Source organism: Ovis aries, chromosome 2 (assembly GCF_016772045.2).
Source record: "Ovis aries strain OAR_USU_Benz2616 breed Rambouillet chromosome 2, ARS-UI_Ramb_v3.0, whole genome shotgun sequence".
NCBI lineage: Eukaryota > Metazoa > Chordata > Mammalia > Artiodactyla > Bovidae > Ovis > Ovis aries.
The window spans coordinates 23,904,980-23,924,904 of record NC_056055.1 but is presented as its reverse complement, the minus strand read 5'-3'; the positions used below and the strand labels follow the sequence as shown (position 1 = coordinate 23,924,904).

Genomic DNA, 19,925 nt, shown 5'->3' with positions numbered 1-19,925 from the left:
CACCAGAAGGCCTTAATAACTTTTTGGTCCATCTGCATCATGGCTTGGAGGTCCAATTTTATTAAGCATGGTCTGTTTCTTTTGGTGGAAAATATTTTTAATTTTCCCTCATTTTGTAATTGCATGAGTAATAAACAAACATGTTCTTGCTATGTAAAATGTCTATAAACAACGTAGAAGGATTCAGAGCTAATACTCCTCCTGAACCATTCCTCCTTCCCACTGCTCTTCCCAGCAGTACCTGGACCGTCTTTGTCTCCTCTCTGTGCCCTAGGTCTCCGAAGGTGGACCCAGTGAACTAAGCATCCTCATGTTCATACGCTTATGTGGTCCAGCCTCCTTCAGCAAGTTTCCCTTATCCTCCTCCACCACTTTTTTTCTTTGTCCCCTACCAACCATACTGAAATCATCTGAGATTTTAGCTTCCCATCAGTATAAAAAAGAATTAGAGTTATGCATCAGTAATTGCTTAGGTATAAAGTGTACCTGTAAATATTGTTGATTCTTTTCTTATCATTGTTTCTTGTAGCCCACATCCTTCTCTTTTTTGTAGTCCTTGTTTTCCTGAAATAATTCTTTCAGAGAACGTCTGTGGGTGGTTAACTTTCTGAGTCTTTGCTTTGCCCTCCTATTTGAATGCTAGTTTGGGTGGATATAAGATTCTTGGCTTAGTACTCTTCTTCATCCTTTTTGTGTTATTTGTTTTCATATATTTGGTGCTGAAAGAGAACTGTCCCTCTACTTTTTTCTTTTATTTTCCTGGAAGCCTTATGAGGCTAATGTGGAAACTTCTGCATCTAAATTTCCTGACTTTACACTGTTGTTGTATGCTTCAGTCTCTTTGGTGGTAGGAAGTTGTCCTCAATTCTGGGAGGTTTTCTGGGCTCCATTGTCCAGGCTTGCACAATCCTTCAATTTTGTACATCTCTGGAGCCCATTGAGTGAATTTTCTATGTAGTAAAAACCAGGTAGACGCATGATGGAAAAATCAAACTCTCATTCCCTGTGGTTACCAAAATTTATACAAAAATGCCTTCAGTTCAGTCACTCAGTCGTGTCCAAATCTTTGTGACTCTATGAACCACAGCATGCCAGGCCTCCCTGTCCATTACCAACTCTTGCAGTTTATTCAAACTCATGTCCATTGAGTCGGTGATGCCATCCAACCATCTCATCCTCTGTTACCCTTCCTCCTGCCCTCAATCTTTCCCAGCATCAAGGTCTTTTCAAATGAGTCAGCTCTTCACATCAGGTGGCCAAAGTATTGGAGTTTCAGCTTCAACATCAGTCCTTCCAATGAACACCCAGGACTGATCGACTGGTTGGATCTCCTTGCAGTCCAAGGGACTCTCAAGAGTCTTCTCCAATTGATGCTGTAGTTCAAAAGCATCAATTCTTCGATGCTCAGCTTTCTTTATAGTCCAACTCTCACATCCATACATGACTACTGGAAAAACCATAGCCCTGACTAGATGGACTTTTGTTGACAATGTAATGTCTCTGCTTTTTAAATATGCTGTCTAGGTTGGTCATAACTTTCCTTCCAAAGAGTAAATGTCTTTTAATTTCATGGCTGCAATCACCATCTGCAGTGATTTTGGATCCTAAAAATGCCTAGGAATACACCAAAGAAAAGTATGAGACTTATATAATAAAGACTACAAAGTCTTATTAAAGGCAATAAATAATATCTGAATTTGAGACAACTCTCATGTTTGTGGATAAAATACTTAATAATAAATGTAAATTCTTTTCAAGGTAGCATATGAAATTTCAATGGAATTCAAACGGTTTTTGGGGTGTGGGAGAACTTCACTAAATAATCTTAAAGTTCTTAAGGAAAAATAAGCACCAGAGACTCATAAATTGACCAATGACATATAAGAGAGTTCAGATAAAGGTCCATACAGCAATAGGAATTTAATATGCCACAAAGTTGGCACATTAATCCAGCGAGACATGAATGAATGATTAAATCAGTGATATTCATATAAGTTCTTACTTAAGTACTTGTATGAGCCTTACAAATAGCTGAGAAGAGAGGAGAAAGGCTAAGAAGAAAGGGAAAGATATACTCAACTGAATGCAGAGTTCCAGAGAATAGCAAAGAGAGATAAGAACACTTTCTTAGGTGAACAATGCAAAGAAATAGAGGGGAAAAATAGAATGGGAACGATGAGAGATCTCTTCAAGAAATTCGAGATAACAAGGGAACATTTCATGCAAAGATGGGCACAATAAAGGACAGAAATGGCATGGACCTACCGGAAGCAAAAGATATTAAGAAGTGGCAAGAATACACAGAAGAACTGTACACAAAAGCTCTTAATGACTTGAGTAATCTAATAGAGTTTTGCCAAGAAAATGCACTGGTCATAGCAAACACCCTCTTCCAACAACACAAGAGAAGGCTCTAAACACAGACATCACCAGATGATCAACACCGAAATCAGATTGATTATATTCTTTGCAGCCTAAGATGGAGAAGCTCTATACAGTCAACAAAAACAAGACCAGGAGCTGACTGTGGCTCAGATCATGAACTCCTTATTGCCAAATTCAGATTTAAATTGAAGAAAGTAGGGAAAAGCACTAAACCATTCAGGTATGACCTAAAACAAATCCCTTATGATTATACAGTGGAAGTGAGAAATAGATTTAAGGGCCTAGATTTGATAGATACAGTGCCTGATGAACTATGGAATGAGGTTCATGACATTATACAGGAGACAGGGAACAAGACCATCTCCATGGAAAAGAAATGCAAAAAAGCAAAATGGCTGTCTGGGGAAGCCTTACAAATAGCTGTGAAAAGAAGAGAAGTGAAAAGCCAAGGAGAAAAGGAAAGATATAAGCATCTGAATGCAGAGTTCCAAAGAATAGGAAGAAGAGATAAGAAAGCCTTCTTCAGTAATCAATGCAAAGAAATAGAGGAAAACAACAGAATGGAAAAGACTAGAGATCTCTTCAAGAAAATTAGAGATACCAAGGGAACATTTCATGCAAAGATGGGCTTGATAAAGGTCAGAAATGGTATGGACCTAACAGAAGCAGAAGATGTTAAGAAGAGCTGGCAAGAATACACAGAGGAACTGTACAAAAAGATCTTCATGACCAAGGTAATCACAATGATGTGATCACTCATCTAGAGCCAGACATCCTGGAATGTAAAGTCAAGTGGGCCTTAGAAAGCATCACTATGAACAAAGCTAGTGGAGGTGATGGAATTCCAGTTGAGCTGTTTCAAATCCTGAAAGATGATACTGTGAAAGTGCTGCACTCAATATGCCAGCAAATGTGGAAAACTCAGCAGTGGCCACAGGACTGGAAAAGGCCAGTTTTCATTCCAATTTCAAAGAAAGGCAATGCCAAAGAATGCTCAAACTACTACCCAATTGCACTCATCTCACACGCTGGTAAAGTAATGCTCAAAATTCTCCAAGCCAGGCTTCAGCAATACGTGAACCGTGAACTTCCAGATGTTCAAGCTGGATTTAGAAAAGTCAGAGGAACCAGAGATCAAATTGCCAACATCCGCTGGGTCATCGAAAAAAGCAAGAGAGTTCCAGAAAAACATCTATTTCTGCTTTATTGACTATGCCAAAGCCTTTGACTGTGTGGATCACAGTAAACTGTGGAAAATTCTGAAAGAGATGGGAATACCAGACCACCTGATCTGCCTCTTGAGAAACCTATATACAGGTCAGGAAGCAACAGTTAGAACTGGACATGGAAAAACAGACTGGTTCCAAATAGGAAAAGGAGTACGTCAAGGCTGTATATTGTCACCCTGCTTATTTAACTTCTATGCAGAGTACATCATAAGAAATGCTGGGCTGGAAGAAGCACAAGCTGGAATCAAGATTGCAGGGAGAAATATCAATAACCTCAGATATGCAGATGACACCACCCTTATGGCAGAAAGTGAAGAGGAACTAAACAGCCTCTTGATGAAAATAAAAGAGGAGAGTGAAAAAGTTGGCTTAAAGCTCAACATTCAGAAAACGAAGATCATGGCATCTGGTCCCATCACTTCATGGGAAGTAGATGGGGAAACAGTGGAAACAATGGCTCACTTTATTTTTCTGGGCTCCAAAATCACTGCAGATGGTGACTGCAGCCATGAAATTAAAAGATGCTTACTCCTTGGAAGAAAAGTTATGACCAACCTAGATAGCATATTGAAAAGCAGAGACATTACTTTGCCAACAAATGTCCATCTAGTCAAGGCTATGGTTTTCCAGTAGTCATGTATGGATATGAGAGTTGGACTGTGAAGAAAGCTGAGCGCTGAAGAACTGATGCTTTTGAGCTGTGGTGTTGGAGAAGACTCTTGAGAGTCCCTTGGACTGCAAGGAGATCCAACCAGTCCATTTTGAAGGAGATCAGCCCTGGGATTTCTTTGGAGGGAATGATGCTGAAGCTGAAACTCCAGTACTTTGGCCACCTCACTGGAAGAGTTGACTGATTGGAAAAGACTCTGATGCTGGGAGGGATTGGGGGCAGGAGGAGAAGGGGACGACAGAGGATGAGATGGCTGGATGGCATCACTGACTCGATGGACATGAGTCTGAGTGAACTCTGGGAGTTGCTGATGGGCAGGGAGGCCTGGCATGCTGCAATTCATGGGGCCACAAAGAATCAGATATGACTGAGCTACTGAACTGAACTCAACTGAATCATAATGTTGTGGTCACTAACCTAGAGCCAGACATCCTGGAGTGAGAAATCAAGTGGACCTTAGGAAGCTTTACTACAAAAAAGCTAGTGGAGGTGATGGAATTCTTGCTGAGCTATTTCAAATCCTGAAAAATGATGCTGTTAGGATCAAGTGCTACACTCAATATGCCAGCAAATTTGGAAAACTCAGCAATGGCCACAGGACTGGAAAAGGCCAGCTTTCGTTCTAATTTCAAAGAAAGGCAGTGCTGAAGAATATTCAAACTACTGCACTGTTTCACTCATTTCACATTCTAGCAAGGTCATGCTCAAAATCCTTCAAGCTAGACTTTTATATAGTACATGAACCAAGAACTTCCAGATGTACAAGCTGGATTTAGCTTAGGCAGAGGAGCTAGAGATCAAATTGTAAACATCTGTTTAGTCATAGAGAAAGCAAAGGAATTCCAGAAACCTCTACTTCAGCTTCATTGACTATGCTAAAGCCTTTGACTGTGTGAAGTGAATGAAAGTGAAAGTCGCTCAGTCATGTCCGACTCTTGTGATCTCGTGGACTGTATGTAGTCCATAGAATTCTCCAGACCAGACTACTGGAGTAGTTAGTCTTTTGCTTCTGTAGGGGATCTTCCCAACTCAGGGACTGAACCCAGGTTTCCCACATTGCAGGCGGATTCTTAACCAGCTGAGCCACCAGGGAAGCCCAAGAATACTGGAGTGGGTAGCTTGTCTCTTTTCTTGCGGATCTTTCCAACCCAGGTATAGAACTGGGGTCTCCTGCTTTGCAGGCAGATTCTTTACCAATTGAGCTATCCTGTGTGGATTACAACAAACTGTGGAAAATTCTTAAAGAGAGGAAAATATTAGAGCACCTTACCTGTCTCCTGAGAAACCTGTATGCATGTCAAGAAGCAGAGTTAGAACTGGACAAGAATCAACTGGCTGGTTCAAAATTGGGAAAGGTGTACATCAAGGCTGTATATTGTCACCCTGCTTATTTAACTTATATGTAGGGTGAAAAGTGAAAGTTAGTCCCTCAGTTGTGTCCCAGTCTTTGCAACCCCAGGCTCCTCTGTCCGTGGAATTCTCCAGGCAAGAATACCAGAGTGTGTAGTCATTCTCTTCTCTGGGGGGTCTTTCCCACCCAGGGATTGAACCTGGGTCTCCTGCATTGCAGGTGGATTCTTTACCATCTGGGTCACCAGGGAAGCCTCAGAGTCATTATATGAAATGCTGGGCTGGATGGCTCACAAGCTGAAATCAAGATTGCTAGGAAAAATATCAGCAACCTCAAATATGCAGATGATGCCACTATAATGGCAAAAAGCAAAGAAGAAATAAAGAGCCTCTTGATGAGGGTGAAAGAGGAGAGAGAAAAAGCTGGCTTGAAACTCAACTTTCTAAAAACTAAGATCATGGCATCTAGTCCCATCACTTCATGGCATCTAGTCCCATCACTTCATGGCAAACAGATAGGGGAAAAGTGGAAACAGTGGAAGAGTTTATTCTCGTTGGCTCCAAAATCACTGTGGATGGTGACAGCAGAGATGAAATTAAAAGATGCTTTCTCCTTGGAAGAAAAGCTGTGACAAACCTAGACAGCATATTCAAAAGCAGAGAAATCACTTATCCGATCAAGGTCTGTATAGTCAAAGCTATTGTTTTTCTGGTAATCATTTATTATGGATGTGAGAGTTGAACCACAAAGCAGGCTGATGGCTGAAGAATTGATGCTTTCAAACTGTGGTACTGGAGAAGACTCTTGAGAGCCCCTTGGACAGCAAGGAGATCAAATCAGTCAATCCCAAAGGAAATCAACCATGGCTATTCATTGGGAGGACTGCTGCTGAAGCTGAAGCTCCAAGATTTTGGCTACCTGATGCAAAGAACTCACTCATTGGAAAAGAACTGATGCTGGGAAAGATTGAGGGCAGGAGGAGAAGGGGACCACAGGGAATGAGATGATTGGATGCCATCACTGACATGGACATACTCAATGGACATACATTTGAGGAAACTCTCAGAGATAGTGAAAGACAGGGTAGCCTGGCATGCTGTAGTCCATGGGGTTGCAAAGATTCGGACATGACTTAGCAACTGAACAACAACAACTCATATAAGTAGTAGTCCATTTGGAGGCTAGCATTATGATTCATGCCATAGCCTATATAGACAAATAAATCCCCAAAAGATTAAAAAGCTAGATGAAAACTGTTAAGTAAAGTGAGAGTGTAGATAGATAAATAATAAATAAATATTCCTAAAATAAAATTTGGAAGAGTATTATGAGAATCAGTGGACATAAGACCTTCTCATGCAAGACAGGGCATTCCAAAGCCACACCAGAAAGGATAGACGTGTAATCACAGGAAATATTACTATATTACTATGGTAACAAGTTCTTTTAGGTAAAACGTAGAAAAGTGAAGTGAAGTGAAGTCACTCAGTCGTGTCCGACTCTTGGCGACCCCGTGGACTGTAGCCCACCAGGCTCCTTTGTCCATGGGATTCTCCAGGCAAGAAGACTGGCGTGGGTTGCCGTTTCCTTCTCCGGGGGATCTTCCCAACCCAGGGATCGAACCCAGGTCTCCTGCATTGCAGGCGGATGCTTTAACCTCTGAGCCGCCAGGGAAGCCCAAAACATAGAAACTGACCATCAAAAGATTAACATCACATTAATCTAGAAGAAAAAGATGAAGAACCTAATAGAAAACTGGACCAAAGATATGAACAGTCAGTTAACAGAAAAAGAAGTGCAAGTAGCAATAAACAAATGAGAAAACTACACCATCTGATTAGATGACAGGGAGACTCAAATGAAAACAACAACAGAAAAGAAATGCTTTTGCCCACGAGAGGCAAAGTTTCAAAAGATTGATGTTGTCCGCTGTTACAGAGGGTAGAGAAGTAAACTTGCTTAGACATTGGTGGGAACAGGACACATTGCTACAAACCCTCGGGAGGGTAATTCAACTTGGCAGTGTTGGTGGTGATGTTCACACAGGGCTGTGAATGTGGCAGTATTGGTCATCCTATATAATTCCCTGACGTCTGACATGGTCTTCATGTAACTGTAACAGCGGTGGAGGTACTGGCATGCCTGTGAAGGTTGTGGTGGTGGTAATGACAACTCTGAGACGTTGGTCTACACGTTACTCTGCACATTCGTCAAGGAATTCACAGAGCTTTGCATTAGCGTTGGTGGTGGTATTCACGAGAATCTGTGATGTTGGTTGTGGTCATATCCATATATCTCTGCAGAGCTGGTGGCTGTGGTATTCATGTGACTCTGCAAGGATCTAAGTGGTAGTGTTCATCTGCCTCTGCAGTGGTGAGCTTGTTATGGGTTATTCTGTGGAGTGGGTGCAGACGGTCTTCACAGAATTCTGCCATGGTGGACATGATATTCACATATCTGCAGTGTTGCTGATAGCATTGAAATGATGTTGGATGTTGTTTATGCTGTTCACACAACCTGTGGTGTTGGTTGTGGTAATCACATAACTCAGTGGTTGTGTTAGTGATAGTCTTCTCATAACCTCATCGGTGGATGTCTATTCCCATAGCTCCCACAGCTCCCATAGCTGTGATGTTGGTCTTGGTATCCACACAGCCCTATCGTGGTGGTGGTATTTGCATGCACATAATGTGCCACTGTGACAGGTGCATTCATATGACTTTATGATGTTGCTGATGTTATTTCCATGGCCCTTGGAGGTTGGCCAGGGGTTTGCATTTCACATATCATCATTGTCGAGGCAGAGGTGGTGGATGATCCGGCCACCCAAGATGGCTGTTTTCTTGCTCTCTGTACATCCCCTGCTTGACCAGTGCCAGCTATACCTACACCTTACTCACATGACTGACCTTCCCACATCCTTGCCCCCCGCCCCAGCCGGTGATCATTCTAAGCTTTGGTTTAGAGCATCTCCACCATGATACCTTATCAAATGGGCCATTACGGACATGCTTCCCTCCTGGTTTTCCCTGCTAACTGATAGCCAACCTGATGTCAGTTCCCCCTGTAACTGGTAACCTCCCTCTCCCCCTAGGAGTGAAGACTACTGCCCTCTTCTGCCCGCTGTCTGCTGCACATGGTGGGTTGTTGCTCCGGGACCTTGCTTCAGACATGTGAGATTCCCCTCATCCATTAAGCCATCAATGTCTCTGTTGCTGACACCAGCTCTTTCTTGGGTCTTGAAGTGGGGCAAGTGCAGGGCTTGCAAGCCTGTAGGGCTCAGCCCAACATGTGATATTCAAATAACTGTGTGGCAGAGGTCTTGTATTCACATGACCCCGCATCACTGGGGAAGGTTGTGTTCATGGACACTGCAATTCATCACAGTATTCATAATCCTAAGATGTTATTTTGTCATGGTGTTGGCATAATTGTGTGGCACTGGTATTGTTATTCACAGATCTTGGGAGGACAGTGATGGTGTAATTCAGATAACACCAGGACTTGGGCATGGAATTCACACAGCTCTACAGTGATGGTTGTGTTGGCATTAACATGGCACTGTGAGGTAGTGATATTCCCATAACTGAGAGAGTAGTCACAGAATTCACATTTTCCAATGGTGGTGTTGGTGGTATCATATAATTCTGCAGTGTTATAAAACGGTCTTCAGTAGCTCTGTGATGGTGGGCAGCTAGTAACTAGCTGACCTGCAGTGGTCATGTCATATTCACACATCTGCAGTGGTGGGCATGAAGGTTTCCATAACTGGAGTGGTGGTAATAATGGTCATCACACATTTCAGAGTTATTGACACAACTTTGCCACTTTGGTTGAAGTGATCACTTCACTTTTTAATGTTGCTGGTGATGGTACTCACATAGCTCTGGGATGTGGTTGTGATGTTCACATAACTGTGACAGTGCTGGGCTTGACAATCCTGTAACTCGGCACAGGGGGTTGTGGTCTCCACATATCTTAGTGACGGTGGTCATCATCTAGCCCTGCTGTAGCGATGATGGCATCCACACAAGTCTATAATAGCGATAGTGGTAGTCACGTAATCATGCACTGTTGTTCATCGTTTTCCTGTGACTTGTGACCTCGTTGTAATATACATAACTCTGCAATGTTGGTCATGGTACTCATGCACATTTGTGATGATGGATGTGGTATTTGCGTAAGTCTTCGACTTTGGTGGTGGTGGTGGTAGTTATATAACCTTGTGATGCTGTTCTTGGTATTCACATGATTCTGTGATATTGTCCCTTTAATCATATGACTCCGCAAGGTTGGTGGTCATCTTATTCATATGTCTCTGTGACTCTTCATGGTACCCACTTAACTGATGGAGGTGGTGGTATTTAAATAACTCTGTGAATGTTCAGTGGTTGGAGTAATAGTCACATTTCAGAGACGTTTAAAGTTTTGCTTGAGGTTATGTAAGAAGATATGACAGAGCCAGGCTCAAATTCAGGTTTTCTGTATAATTTAAATGCAGTCTTTTCTGTACTACAGCATGAGGTCCCTTCCTGCTATGTCTAAATTTAAAGTCATTAGTATAAAACATCTGTACCTTCAAACTCCCCCGAGGGCTTTGGAACACGAATATTCTATCTCTTCCATTCTAGTTGTTTGTCTGTAGCTCTAACTGTGGCCATATATTCACATATACACATACATTCTCATGTATAAAACTGATAAACTAATTTAGCTACAAATTTAGATGTTAAGTTGAAATTCTGAAAATTTCTGTTAAATAATTCAGAAGAGATCTTTCTGGTAAACCAAAATAAAACACCTTTGGGGATAATCTATTGTTTATTCAAAACCCAAAATGTATTTACGAAATAGTGAAGTGTAAGGTTGGCCAAAATGTTGGTATTATAGTGTTTTCATTCTTTCTTTAAATATTATAAACTTCTGGAAATTTAGTAAAGGACTAGAAATGGGATGTTGGGATGTTGGGTGGTGGTTACATGACAGGTACATGTTTCAATGATCACTGAGTTGTACATTTATGATTTCTGCATTTTATGACATACAAGTTATACCTCAACAAAAGTTTTTGAAGATGTATTGCTAAAGGAAGTGAACTTACTAATGGGTTTCGTGAAAGTCAAGTATAGTGCCAAATGTAAGCACTCAGGGTGTTTTATGATGGGTGTGAGTTATTACTTCTATAGGAACAGAATGAAGTGTCACCATGAATAAAAGTTATAACGTGGCTGAAAAAATGTGTGTGGCTCCCCAAATGACTTTGCTTTGGTTAGGAACTGTCTCTTCATCTTAGTTCTCTGACTCATGACTTACATTTTCTCTCTTTGCAGTATCTGGGGTGCATTGAAGTTCTTCGCTCAATGAGGTCACTTGACTTCAGTACAAGGACGCAAATTACCAGGTAAGCCCTCTTGAAAATGGACTCCTGTGATTTTACTTGAGAAAGGAATGATTTCTGAGGTAAACCACTAGAAATTTCCAGAGGGAAAGTCTGCCCCTTGAGTGCTGGTGACCAGTGACAGGGAGTCAGGACCCACTGTCTCAAGTCTCCCAAGCATTCTTCTATGTTTGTGACACGTATATCTTGACACGAGCTTCCTGAAGAACACTCCTCACTTCCAAACTCTTTTTATAATTAAGTTGCAAACAAATGGAGTGTTTATGTTTGTTTCTTTAATAAATGAAACTCTAAGACCAGACTGATATTTTAAATCTCTGTTAATTCTTTTTTTTTTTTTTAAATCAAGATGTCAAGAGAGGATTTCCAATGGTATACACAGAGAATAAAATGCACAGAGTTGGAAGTAGAAATCTTAATGGGAGTAATAATTTAGAAAGCAGACTGATTCTTTTAAGGCATCAGGGATTTTGAGCAGGTTTATATATTTTAAACCAGATTTTAAACTTTTTGAGGGCCAATTCTGTTTTTAAGCATGTTTTTATAAGAGCCATAGCCTAGTAGAGCTTGTATCTTTAGAAAAATGCCAATTTCAAGTCATCTTGAAGAAGAGAACCAGAAAGCTAAGACTAGGTCTGTGCAATAGCTACATTTCAGAAGGTGATGAGCTTATATTGCTTTGGCAGTAGTGGCATTGTTTAACTTAAACAGTGACCTCAGAAAATGCCTCAGTTTTATTTCGTTCAAATTTGTCTATTGGATATCTTTGCGTTAGCAAGCCAAAAACTAAAGATTGAGCTTTAGAAAGCAATTATTTATGGTAATTAGCTGCTCAGTAATTTACATACCTCAAATCTACATTTTAAGCATCACAATGAAACCTCTTCTTGCTCGTTGAAGAAATTCATGTTCAGAAGACACTTACTGTGAACACAGTAGTAATCTACACCAAGGGGAGAATCCATCTCCACATATTTGTAGAAAATGGTTTATGGATATTGCCAAGGCAAAAGAATGGTATTTTGAAGTGAGAGCAGTTAGAGTAAAAGTCTGAATGTTTAGTCAATCACTCATTCATTCCAGCTGTAAGAAGGCAGTGCTGTGTCGGGGGTGTGGGCAGAATGCTTAACACGGACCTACAGACACTGGAACCCCTGACCCTGGTCACCTTCTCATGGGGGGTGGCAGTTGTTTTGTTTTTTTTTTTTAACTTCAAAAACCTGAAGTATATTTGATTTACAATGTTGTGTATGGTGCCGTCGTTTTTTAAACAGAATTGTCGACCATTTCTACTGGATTTTCTTTACAGGTCCTAGAACTGCCAAGGTAATTTTATGTCACTTTAATTCTTCTGATATATTTTTCGAGTCTTTACCATGGCTGCTATTCTGTTTTGCCAGACCCTCTGTTTTGGGGGAGAAAGATGCACGTGCAAATGTCCAAGTCCTACTTTTCAGGAATGGAGGTGGGCGTGGGGGTGGGGGGACAGTAGCAATCCCAGTGTGCTTTTGCATCAAGGTCTAGGCATTCTTTGGGTGCCAAATGGGCAGATAAAATCATAGTAGTGGTAGAAAAAAGCTGTGGAGCAGACAGCCAATTCCATTCTATTTAGATTCTAGCAGAGGTGCAGCAATGTAATGGGCCAAGTGAAGTGCCATTCCTCGAGTCAGGAAACTTGGTGCTGTACTTCGATTATATCAGAATTGCCTTGGGTTTATTAGACTTGAAAAAAAATCAATATATTTATTTTAATTGAAATATAGTTGATTTATGATATCATGTTAATTTCTGTTATACTGCAAAGTGATTCAGTTATACATACATATAACTTTTTGAAAACTGTGTTTGTTCTTCTCTGTGATGATTTTTGTCTTTTGCCTCATTTTTATCATGTGACCTCTGTCTTATTTTGTTACGAGCCAAACAGCACTTGTAGGAAATGGTTTGACAAATCAACATAGGACAAAAATGCTCAGTGGTGTCCTGTGGATGTGGCGTGATTTAGTCTGTGTGGCAGCTGAGTGTTAAACATACCTGTGATTAAATTCTCCCATCTTGATGTGCTTTACATACGTACTGAAGGCATTCTTGAAAGGCTGTAGGGAAACCTAATGTTGTAGTTAAATTCTATTGTTGTTGTTGTCCCTAAGTCATGTCCAACTCTTGCAACCTTATGGATTGTAGCGCGCCAGGCTCCTCTGTCCATGGGGATCTCCAGGCAAGAAGCCTGTAGTGCATTGGCATTTCCTTCTCCAGCGGATCTTCCTGACCCAGGGACTGAACCTGCGTCTCCTGTATTAGCAGGCAGATTCTTTACCACTGAGCCACCTAGAAAGCCCAGCTATATGGTACTATACTGTAAAAGATTCAAAATACTTTTCACACAAACAATATATAAAAAGCAAACAAAACAAATAAAACATTTTTAATCTTACAGTACAGTACCTTGAAAGGTACAGTAGTACCTGCTTCATCACTGCTGCTCTAATGCTTGCTTCCAGGCTTCCTGAACTTGAAATAAAGATACCGCACCTCTACACTCTAGACGATACTGTAGTAAAGTACACAAAGCACAACCACTGGTAGAGGATGCACCCACATGACAGTGTATGCCACACGTGTGAACTAATTTATGTGATTTGGACATGTGAACCATGTTCACATCTTAGCAAGTTTGCAACTTGAAGGTTTGGGCTTCCTCGATGGCTCAGCTGTAGAGAATCCGCCTGCAGTGCAGGAGATGCAGGAGACCTGAGTTTGATTCCTGGGTTGGGAAGATCCCCTGGAGAAGGGCATAGGAACCCACTCCAGGATTCTTGCTTGGAGAATCCCATGGACAGAGGAGCCTGGCAGGCTACAGTCCATAGGGTCACAAAGAGTTGGACATGACTGAAGCGACTGAGTGTGCACACACACACACACACACACACACACACACACACAACTGGAAGGATCATATGTGGGGACTTACTGTATTTATGAAAGTCTGCTCAGGGGACAGAGACGCTTGACAGATGAAGAAAAAACTTTTGCAGAAGAACTAGTTGGTGATGGACAGGGAAGCCTGTTGTACTGCAGTCCATGGGGTCACAAAGAGTCAGACACAACTGAGCAACAGAACTGAACTGAACTGAGAAGAACTACCTTCCCAATGTGCCCCTGGTCCCTGCACCTGCATGGCTTTGAAGAGGGTAACTCCCTTGAGTTCTGACCCCACAAGGTGACCCCTCTCAGCACGCCTCCCCACACCCTTATAACTCAGCACTATTAAGGCCATACAGGAACCCCATGGCAGAAGCTGGGCCACCCAAGAGCTTGAGGAAACTGTCCTCTGTTGTTTCCCCCATCACCAGCGCCACCTTATGGTCTGTGAAACCTGAAACCCACGTGGGGAACCACCTTTCTCCCTGCATGGATTTCACTGTGCAGTGCGGTCCGGAGGGCCGTGGGGGAGGGTCTCGGCTTGGTGTCACCCTGGGGAAGGTGGGGGGCCTGAAACAGGGAGGACCCAGCTCCCCAGCTGGAAGTCAGTCAGAGGCCTACGCTTTCATCTGCATTAAGCCACTAGGTCTTCACATGAGGAGACTGGCAGAATGCTGATGGCCACTGCTGTGGCGACCGGCCACTCTGCCCATGGGGACCACACCCTGTGCCTCGGGGGATGGCTTGGACTGAGTTACTGTACTTCCTGTCAGAGCGTGACGTGCCCCATCAGATGGGGTGGACTGGGACGGGGTGGCGAGTGTGCTTTCGGTCTGACTCGGGCGAGCAGCCTGTCAGGCCACCCTGCAGGGTGACAGGAAGCGCCCACATGCCATGATCACAGGAAAAGCAAGGCCTTACTTTCTTTCCCCTTCCCATCGGCTAACTTGATTTACCGTGTTAAATTTGATTTATTATTGGAAATCACCTTAAGCTGTTTTTAGGGCATGGAAGGCTATAAATATATATGCGGTTAGACCCAGAGCGCTCAGCAAGCTGGTCCTTCTCCAACAGTAAGTGTGATGGTCTGACGTGTATTTTTGGTTCTAAATGATCCCAGCTGACCTCCTGCAGTGCTTGGATTCATCCAATAACCATCAAGTTTGCTTTCCACTCAGCCTCACATAGACACATGAACTCAGTGTGCATGGCTTTGCTACACTTCCTGTAAATGAAGGTGAGGGTGAGTTCCTGTAAATATACAAAATGTTGAGCAGAGACCAACACAAACTGTAGAGAGAAAAGAGTTGAATCTAGTTTAGGATTTTTGTCTCCCTTATTTTATTAACCATGCTCTAACCAACTGAGCTAACCGGCCACTTTCCCTTATTTTAAAACTGTCATAGTTCAATGGGCCCTGAAGATGCAGGTTTAGCCCAGACCCTGACCAGCACGGCCCGTGGGCGATATTGCTCCCTAGCACTCCACTTAGCATCAACATGCTGGAGGGTTCTGCTTCAGAGTCCAGGTGTTTTGAAAATTCCCCAGGAATATGTATGAAATCTTTTTGGTTTGAAACCAAACTCAAAATTTGTGTAAGGACAACCTCCTTCTTTGAGGAAGGCATTTCCTTTTGTTCTTTTAAAAAATATATTTTATTTATTTGGCTGCACCAGGTTATAGTTGCGGTACACCAGCCACCAACTCTCAGTCGTGGCATGTGGGATCTAGTTCCCTGACCAGGGATCGAACCCAGGCCCCCTGCATTGGGAACACAGAGTCTTAGCTACTGGACCACTAAGGAAGTCCCTCTTTTTGTTCTGATTCAACCTATCGATGGGGTTCTCTGAAGACTTTTATCATGGATGCTCGCATGAGTTGAAGTTCAGAGTCACCCGGCCACAACTTTCTCACATAGTAAGAGGGGGCAGAGTGTAATGGACACAGGATCAGCCATGAGCTGGTAAGTCAGACTGAACGTTGTGATGTTGGGATCTTTTATGTCCGATGTTTCCCTTAGGGAGTTTGGTTAGATGGTAGATGTGTGACTATGTGGAACTGGTCTGACAGTGCTGGGCACTGTGATGGCTACAAGGCCATGATTTTGAACAAAATAACCAGCATGCCCTGGCGGCCAGAGGGAGACGAGAACCCGCAGACGTGGTGTTAAAGATCGATCGTGGATGCTCCTGATACAGCCTGATACAGTGAGAACGGCGGCCTGGCTTGCAGGGGTCTCTTGTCAATTAGGAGCGTGGAGGGGTCCATCCTCAGCCTGAAAGATGGCTAGCTGGACAACCTCAGTCCAGCTTTTTCTCTCCATCCACCCTCTCTTCCCCGAGTCGACCTGGCAGCCTTGGTAACGCTCGCTTGTCCAGTCACTTCTGGCTTCCAACATTCTCTCAATGCTCTCAAAAAAAGAAAAAGGCCAAGGTAAAACCTTTCACCACACAGTCCTTCAGCTCCATTAACTCCCCCAGCATCCTCATCTGTGTGCATGCATCCCAGCTGTGGTGTCTCTCCTCACGTGCATGAAGGCCTCCCACCACCGCATGTCCTCGTTGGACTTCCCGCGAGAGAGGGACCGACCAGGCTGCGGGGCTAGGCATCCTGGCCTCCTCCACCCCCACAATGTCCACCACAGCCCTTTGCCATCTCACATCAAACTTCTGTGTCATGTGGCCATTTCATCACCAGCTCATGGGGGAGTGGCTCAGTGCCCAGGCTGAGGTTTGGGGTAAGGCTACATTTACTAATGAGCTATTTGTGTTGTTTGTAGAAGATTTCCCATCCTCAGGGTGGCGTTCAGCCTGTGAGGAGCTGTGGGGACAGGAGATGGACGCAGAGGAAGAAGGGCAGGTAAGGCGCTGTGCAGCTCTGCCTCTGGGAGAACTGTACACGGTCTGGGGATGACCTGGGGTCTGATCACATATCCTGACCAGGAGGAAGCTGGAAACACCCAGGCAGGGAGGGGGTCTGAACATCTTCTGTTCAGCTTTGAGGTGATCGCTTCCTCTTGGACAATAATGACATGGATCCCACATGCTGCACGAAACGGGCAGGACTTTGATTCTGTAGCTTTCTCACCTTGCAGATCCAGAGGATGAATTTGGAAGAGCCCTGGTAGCTCAGCTGGTCAAGAATCCACCTGCAATGCAGGAGACCCTGGTTTGATTCCTGGGTGGGGAAGATTCCCTGGAGAAGGGATAGGCTACCCACTCCAGTTTTTTGGGGCTTCCCTGGTGGCTCATACGGTAAAGAATCTGCCTGCAATGTGTGAGACCTGGGTTCAGTCACTGGGTTGGGAAGTCCCTGGAGGAGGGAATGGGCTACCACTCTAGTATTCTGGCCTGGAGAATTCCATGGACAGAGGAGCCTGGCAGGCTACAGTCCATGGGGCCCTAAAGAGTGGCCCACGACTGAGTGACTTTCACTCTTATTTATCTGCAAACACATTATATCAAAGGTGTTAAGATGTGCACTTGATACCTGGCAGGTGACATGAAAAACGAGACTGACTTTTGCTCAGGTGCCTTCAGGCTCTGGGATCTTATCTCGCCAATTAGATTCCTCCTCTATCATATTGGAGAATTCCTTTTTCGCTACAAAAGAAACACGGCTAATGTCGACTTAAGTTCAACATGCCAGGAAAAGGAAGAAATCTGTAAAAATCTTTCCCGAGGCTGGTTGACGCTCAGAATTAGAAAGGGGAGCAGTGGGTGTGAACAGCCTGCCTGCCCATCCCTGTGTACATCCTGCCGGCACAGGATGGCTAACTTATGATTTCAGCCTTACGGCTCGCTCTAAATTTATTTGTTCTGAACACGTTTCTCAGGCTGAGCCTTTCGAAGACTTCCACCCCCAGAGGGGCGAGGCCTGGCAGGGAGGGAGTTAGTGTTTTCTCAGTTTAGAATTCTTTTTGAAAACACCAGCTTGCCTCCGTGCAAACGCATCCGGGCTTTGGAGTAGCGGGCTGAGTCCTTCCGCTTTACTTCTACGTTGTTACTCAGGGCTTCACCACCAACCGAAGTAGTTTTGTGCTTTGCGCCTCATTCGTCATTATTTGCGTCCGAGAATGTGATAGATGGGGGTGTGTGCATCACAGGTGCCCCCAAAAGCCATGACTAGGGAAAGAGGGCCAAAGTCACGAGGCAGTGGGTCTGGTACAGCAAGCGTATAAAAAGTACCACAGGAATACGGAAGAGGCTTGGACGAATCTGGGAGGACTTCTTGGGGAAGGAAGCGTTTAACCTCGCGGTGAATTTCCCTGACCACATGGCAGTCCGGGAGAAAGCATGAACCTGAGGCAACTGCTTCCACTTGGGCCCCTCAAGGTTTCTACCTGTCTACCTCTGGGCAGTAATGCTAATACCCGCCAGAGGGTGGGGCCTGAGTCCGATACAGTGAAGGGACACAGGCACACCCTGCCACCTGGTTGAAGCCTGGGCCCAAGCCCGGCTGCCTTTAGGACAGAAAAAGAGTTCCCGGGCTGAGGGACATAGGTATCTGCTTTCTGATTGGCCGCAGTTCGGTGTTCCATCTCTGCTTGCTAATATATGTTGATGCATTCACCCACTATGTGAGGAATAAATGAGAGGTTACAACATCTGCCACAAGCTGTATACAGGTGAAGTCTCAAGGCCATTCCATTGACCAAACCCACACAAGTGCCTTCATTTGTCCCCTAGCAGACCCTGAGACTTAGTGTGAGGAGCCTACTGGGGAGGGTGTTGCAGGGAGCAGAGGGTGGGAATGGGCCACCAGTGCTGGCAAAGCTCCTATCAGAGCAGTGGAGGCTGACTCTGGTCCTGGAGGGAGCATAGCCATTTTTATGGGGACGTCCATGGAGCCCAGAGTGGACAGGGGAGCTGCAAAATGACAGCTCTCGCTGAAGACTCACAGCATCACTTGGTCCCCGGGCTTGTCTCTCTGAATCCTCTCCAAATCAAATTTTTCTCTTGGGGAACTCTGAGCAGCCACCCTAGCCTGATCTTTGGACAGCAGTCTCCTGACCCAAGCAGCAGAGCCTTAGTTACAGGTGAGGTTCCTAACCTAGCAGGTGAGTAAAGGGATCTGTAGTTACCAGCTCATAATTACCTCTCACCAGAGAGGAGCATCCTAGGTTCTCATTACTTCTCAGGATTGGCTCCTCACCTGTGGAACAGGGATGGAATCCCTACAAGCAGGCTTGTTTAGAGTCTTAAACCTACAAAGTGCTGGGGCTGCACCTGGTTTGCCAGGTTACACATAGTAGGTGTTCAGCAAATCTGGATAGGGTCTTTATCATGGATTTAATTTTGCAGTTTACTCACTCTTTCCAAATTTCTGTATATGATAATATCAACTATTATTGACATTATTCTAATTATCAATATCAACCAGTTCCATTCAGGGACGATTTTCTAGCTGAAAAGAAACACTGGACAACAAACTAAAGTTACTGAAAAGGGTGAAATTTTTGGTAATGTAGCATTGGTTTTCACTTACGCCAATATTATCTGGTATTTCATTCTATCTTCTCACTTTGCTGATTGCTGCTGCTGCTGATAATAATAATACCAACACTATTATTGAATACTTACCATATTGCTCTAAACATGTCATTCATTCATTCAACAAATTTTTATTGATCACATGTCGTGTTCAGTCACTACTTAGATATTAGGAACAGGACACTAAATAAAAGCTAAACTTCTATTGCAGGGAGAGAGAATAAGCACATAGACATATCAAAAGAAGGGTGAACTTATAGTTTTCTTCGTTGAAAATAGTCGAATGTCAGCAGTTTTGTGTCGTTTGGCATAACAATTTCAGATAGCAATGAGAGCACGTGGTGTCTTCTCTCAGGAGCCCCGGGAGGTGGACTGTGTACATTTTGGAGATGAGGAAACCGAGGATCAGAATGTTTACAAAAACTGTCAAAGATCACAGTGCCAGGAAGTGGCGAAGTTGAGACTGGAACCAGAGCAG

The 19,925-nt window shown here is 43.7% G+C and overlaps 1 protein-coding gene and 1 long non-coding RNA gene across 2 annotated transcripts in view; both read left to right on the top strand.

The window, feature by feature from the left end:
* The window catches only part of SHC3 (SHC adaptor protein 3), a 187,785-nt gene that overhangs the window by 42,033 nt on the left and 125,827 nt on the right, over positions 1-19,925 (top strand). The window contains exon 2 of the mRNA XM_027964179.3: positions 10,966-11,036. Within this exon, the coding sequence (XP_027819980.1) occupies positions 10,966-11,036 (71 nt within the window). The remainder of the gene's footprint in view (positions 1-10,965; positions 11,037-19,925) is intronic.
* Positions 11,043-19,925, top strand: part of LOC121818601 (uncharacterized) — a 36,145-nt gene continuing 27,262 nt past the window's right edge. Inside the window, exon 1 of the long non-coding RNA XR_006058584.2 lies at positions 11,043-16,814. This is a non-coding gene — a long non-coding RNA (uncharacterized LOC121818601). The remainder of the gene's footprint in view (positions 16,815-19,925) is intronic.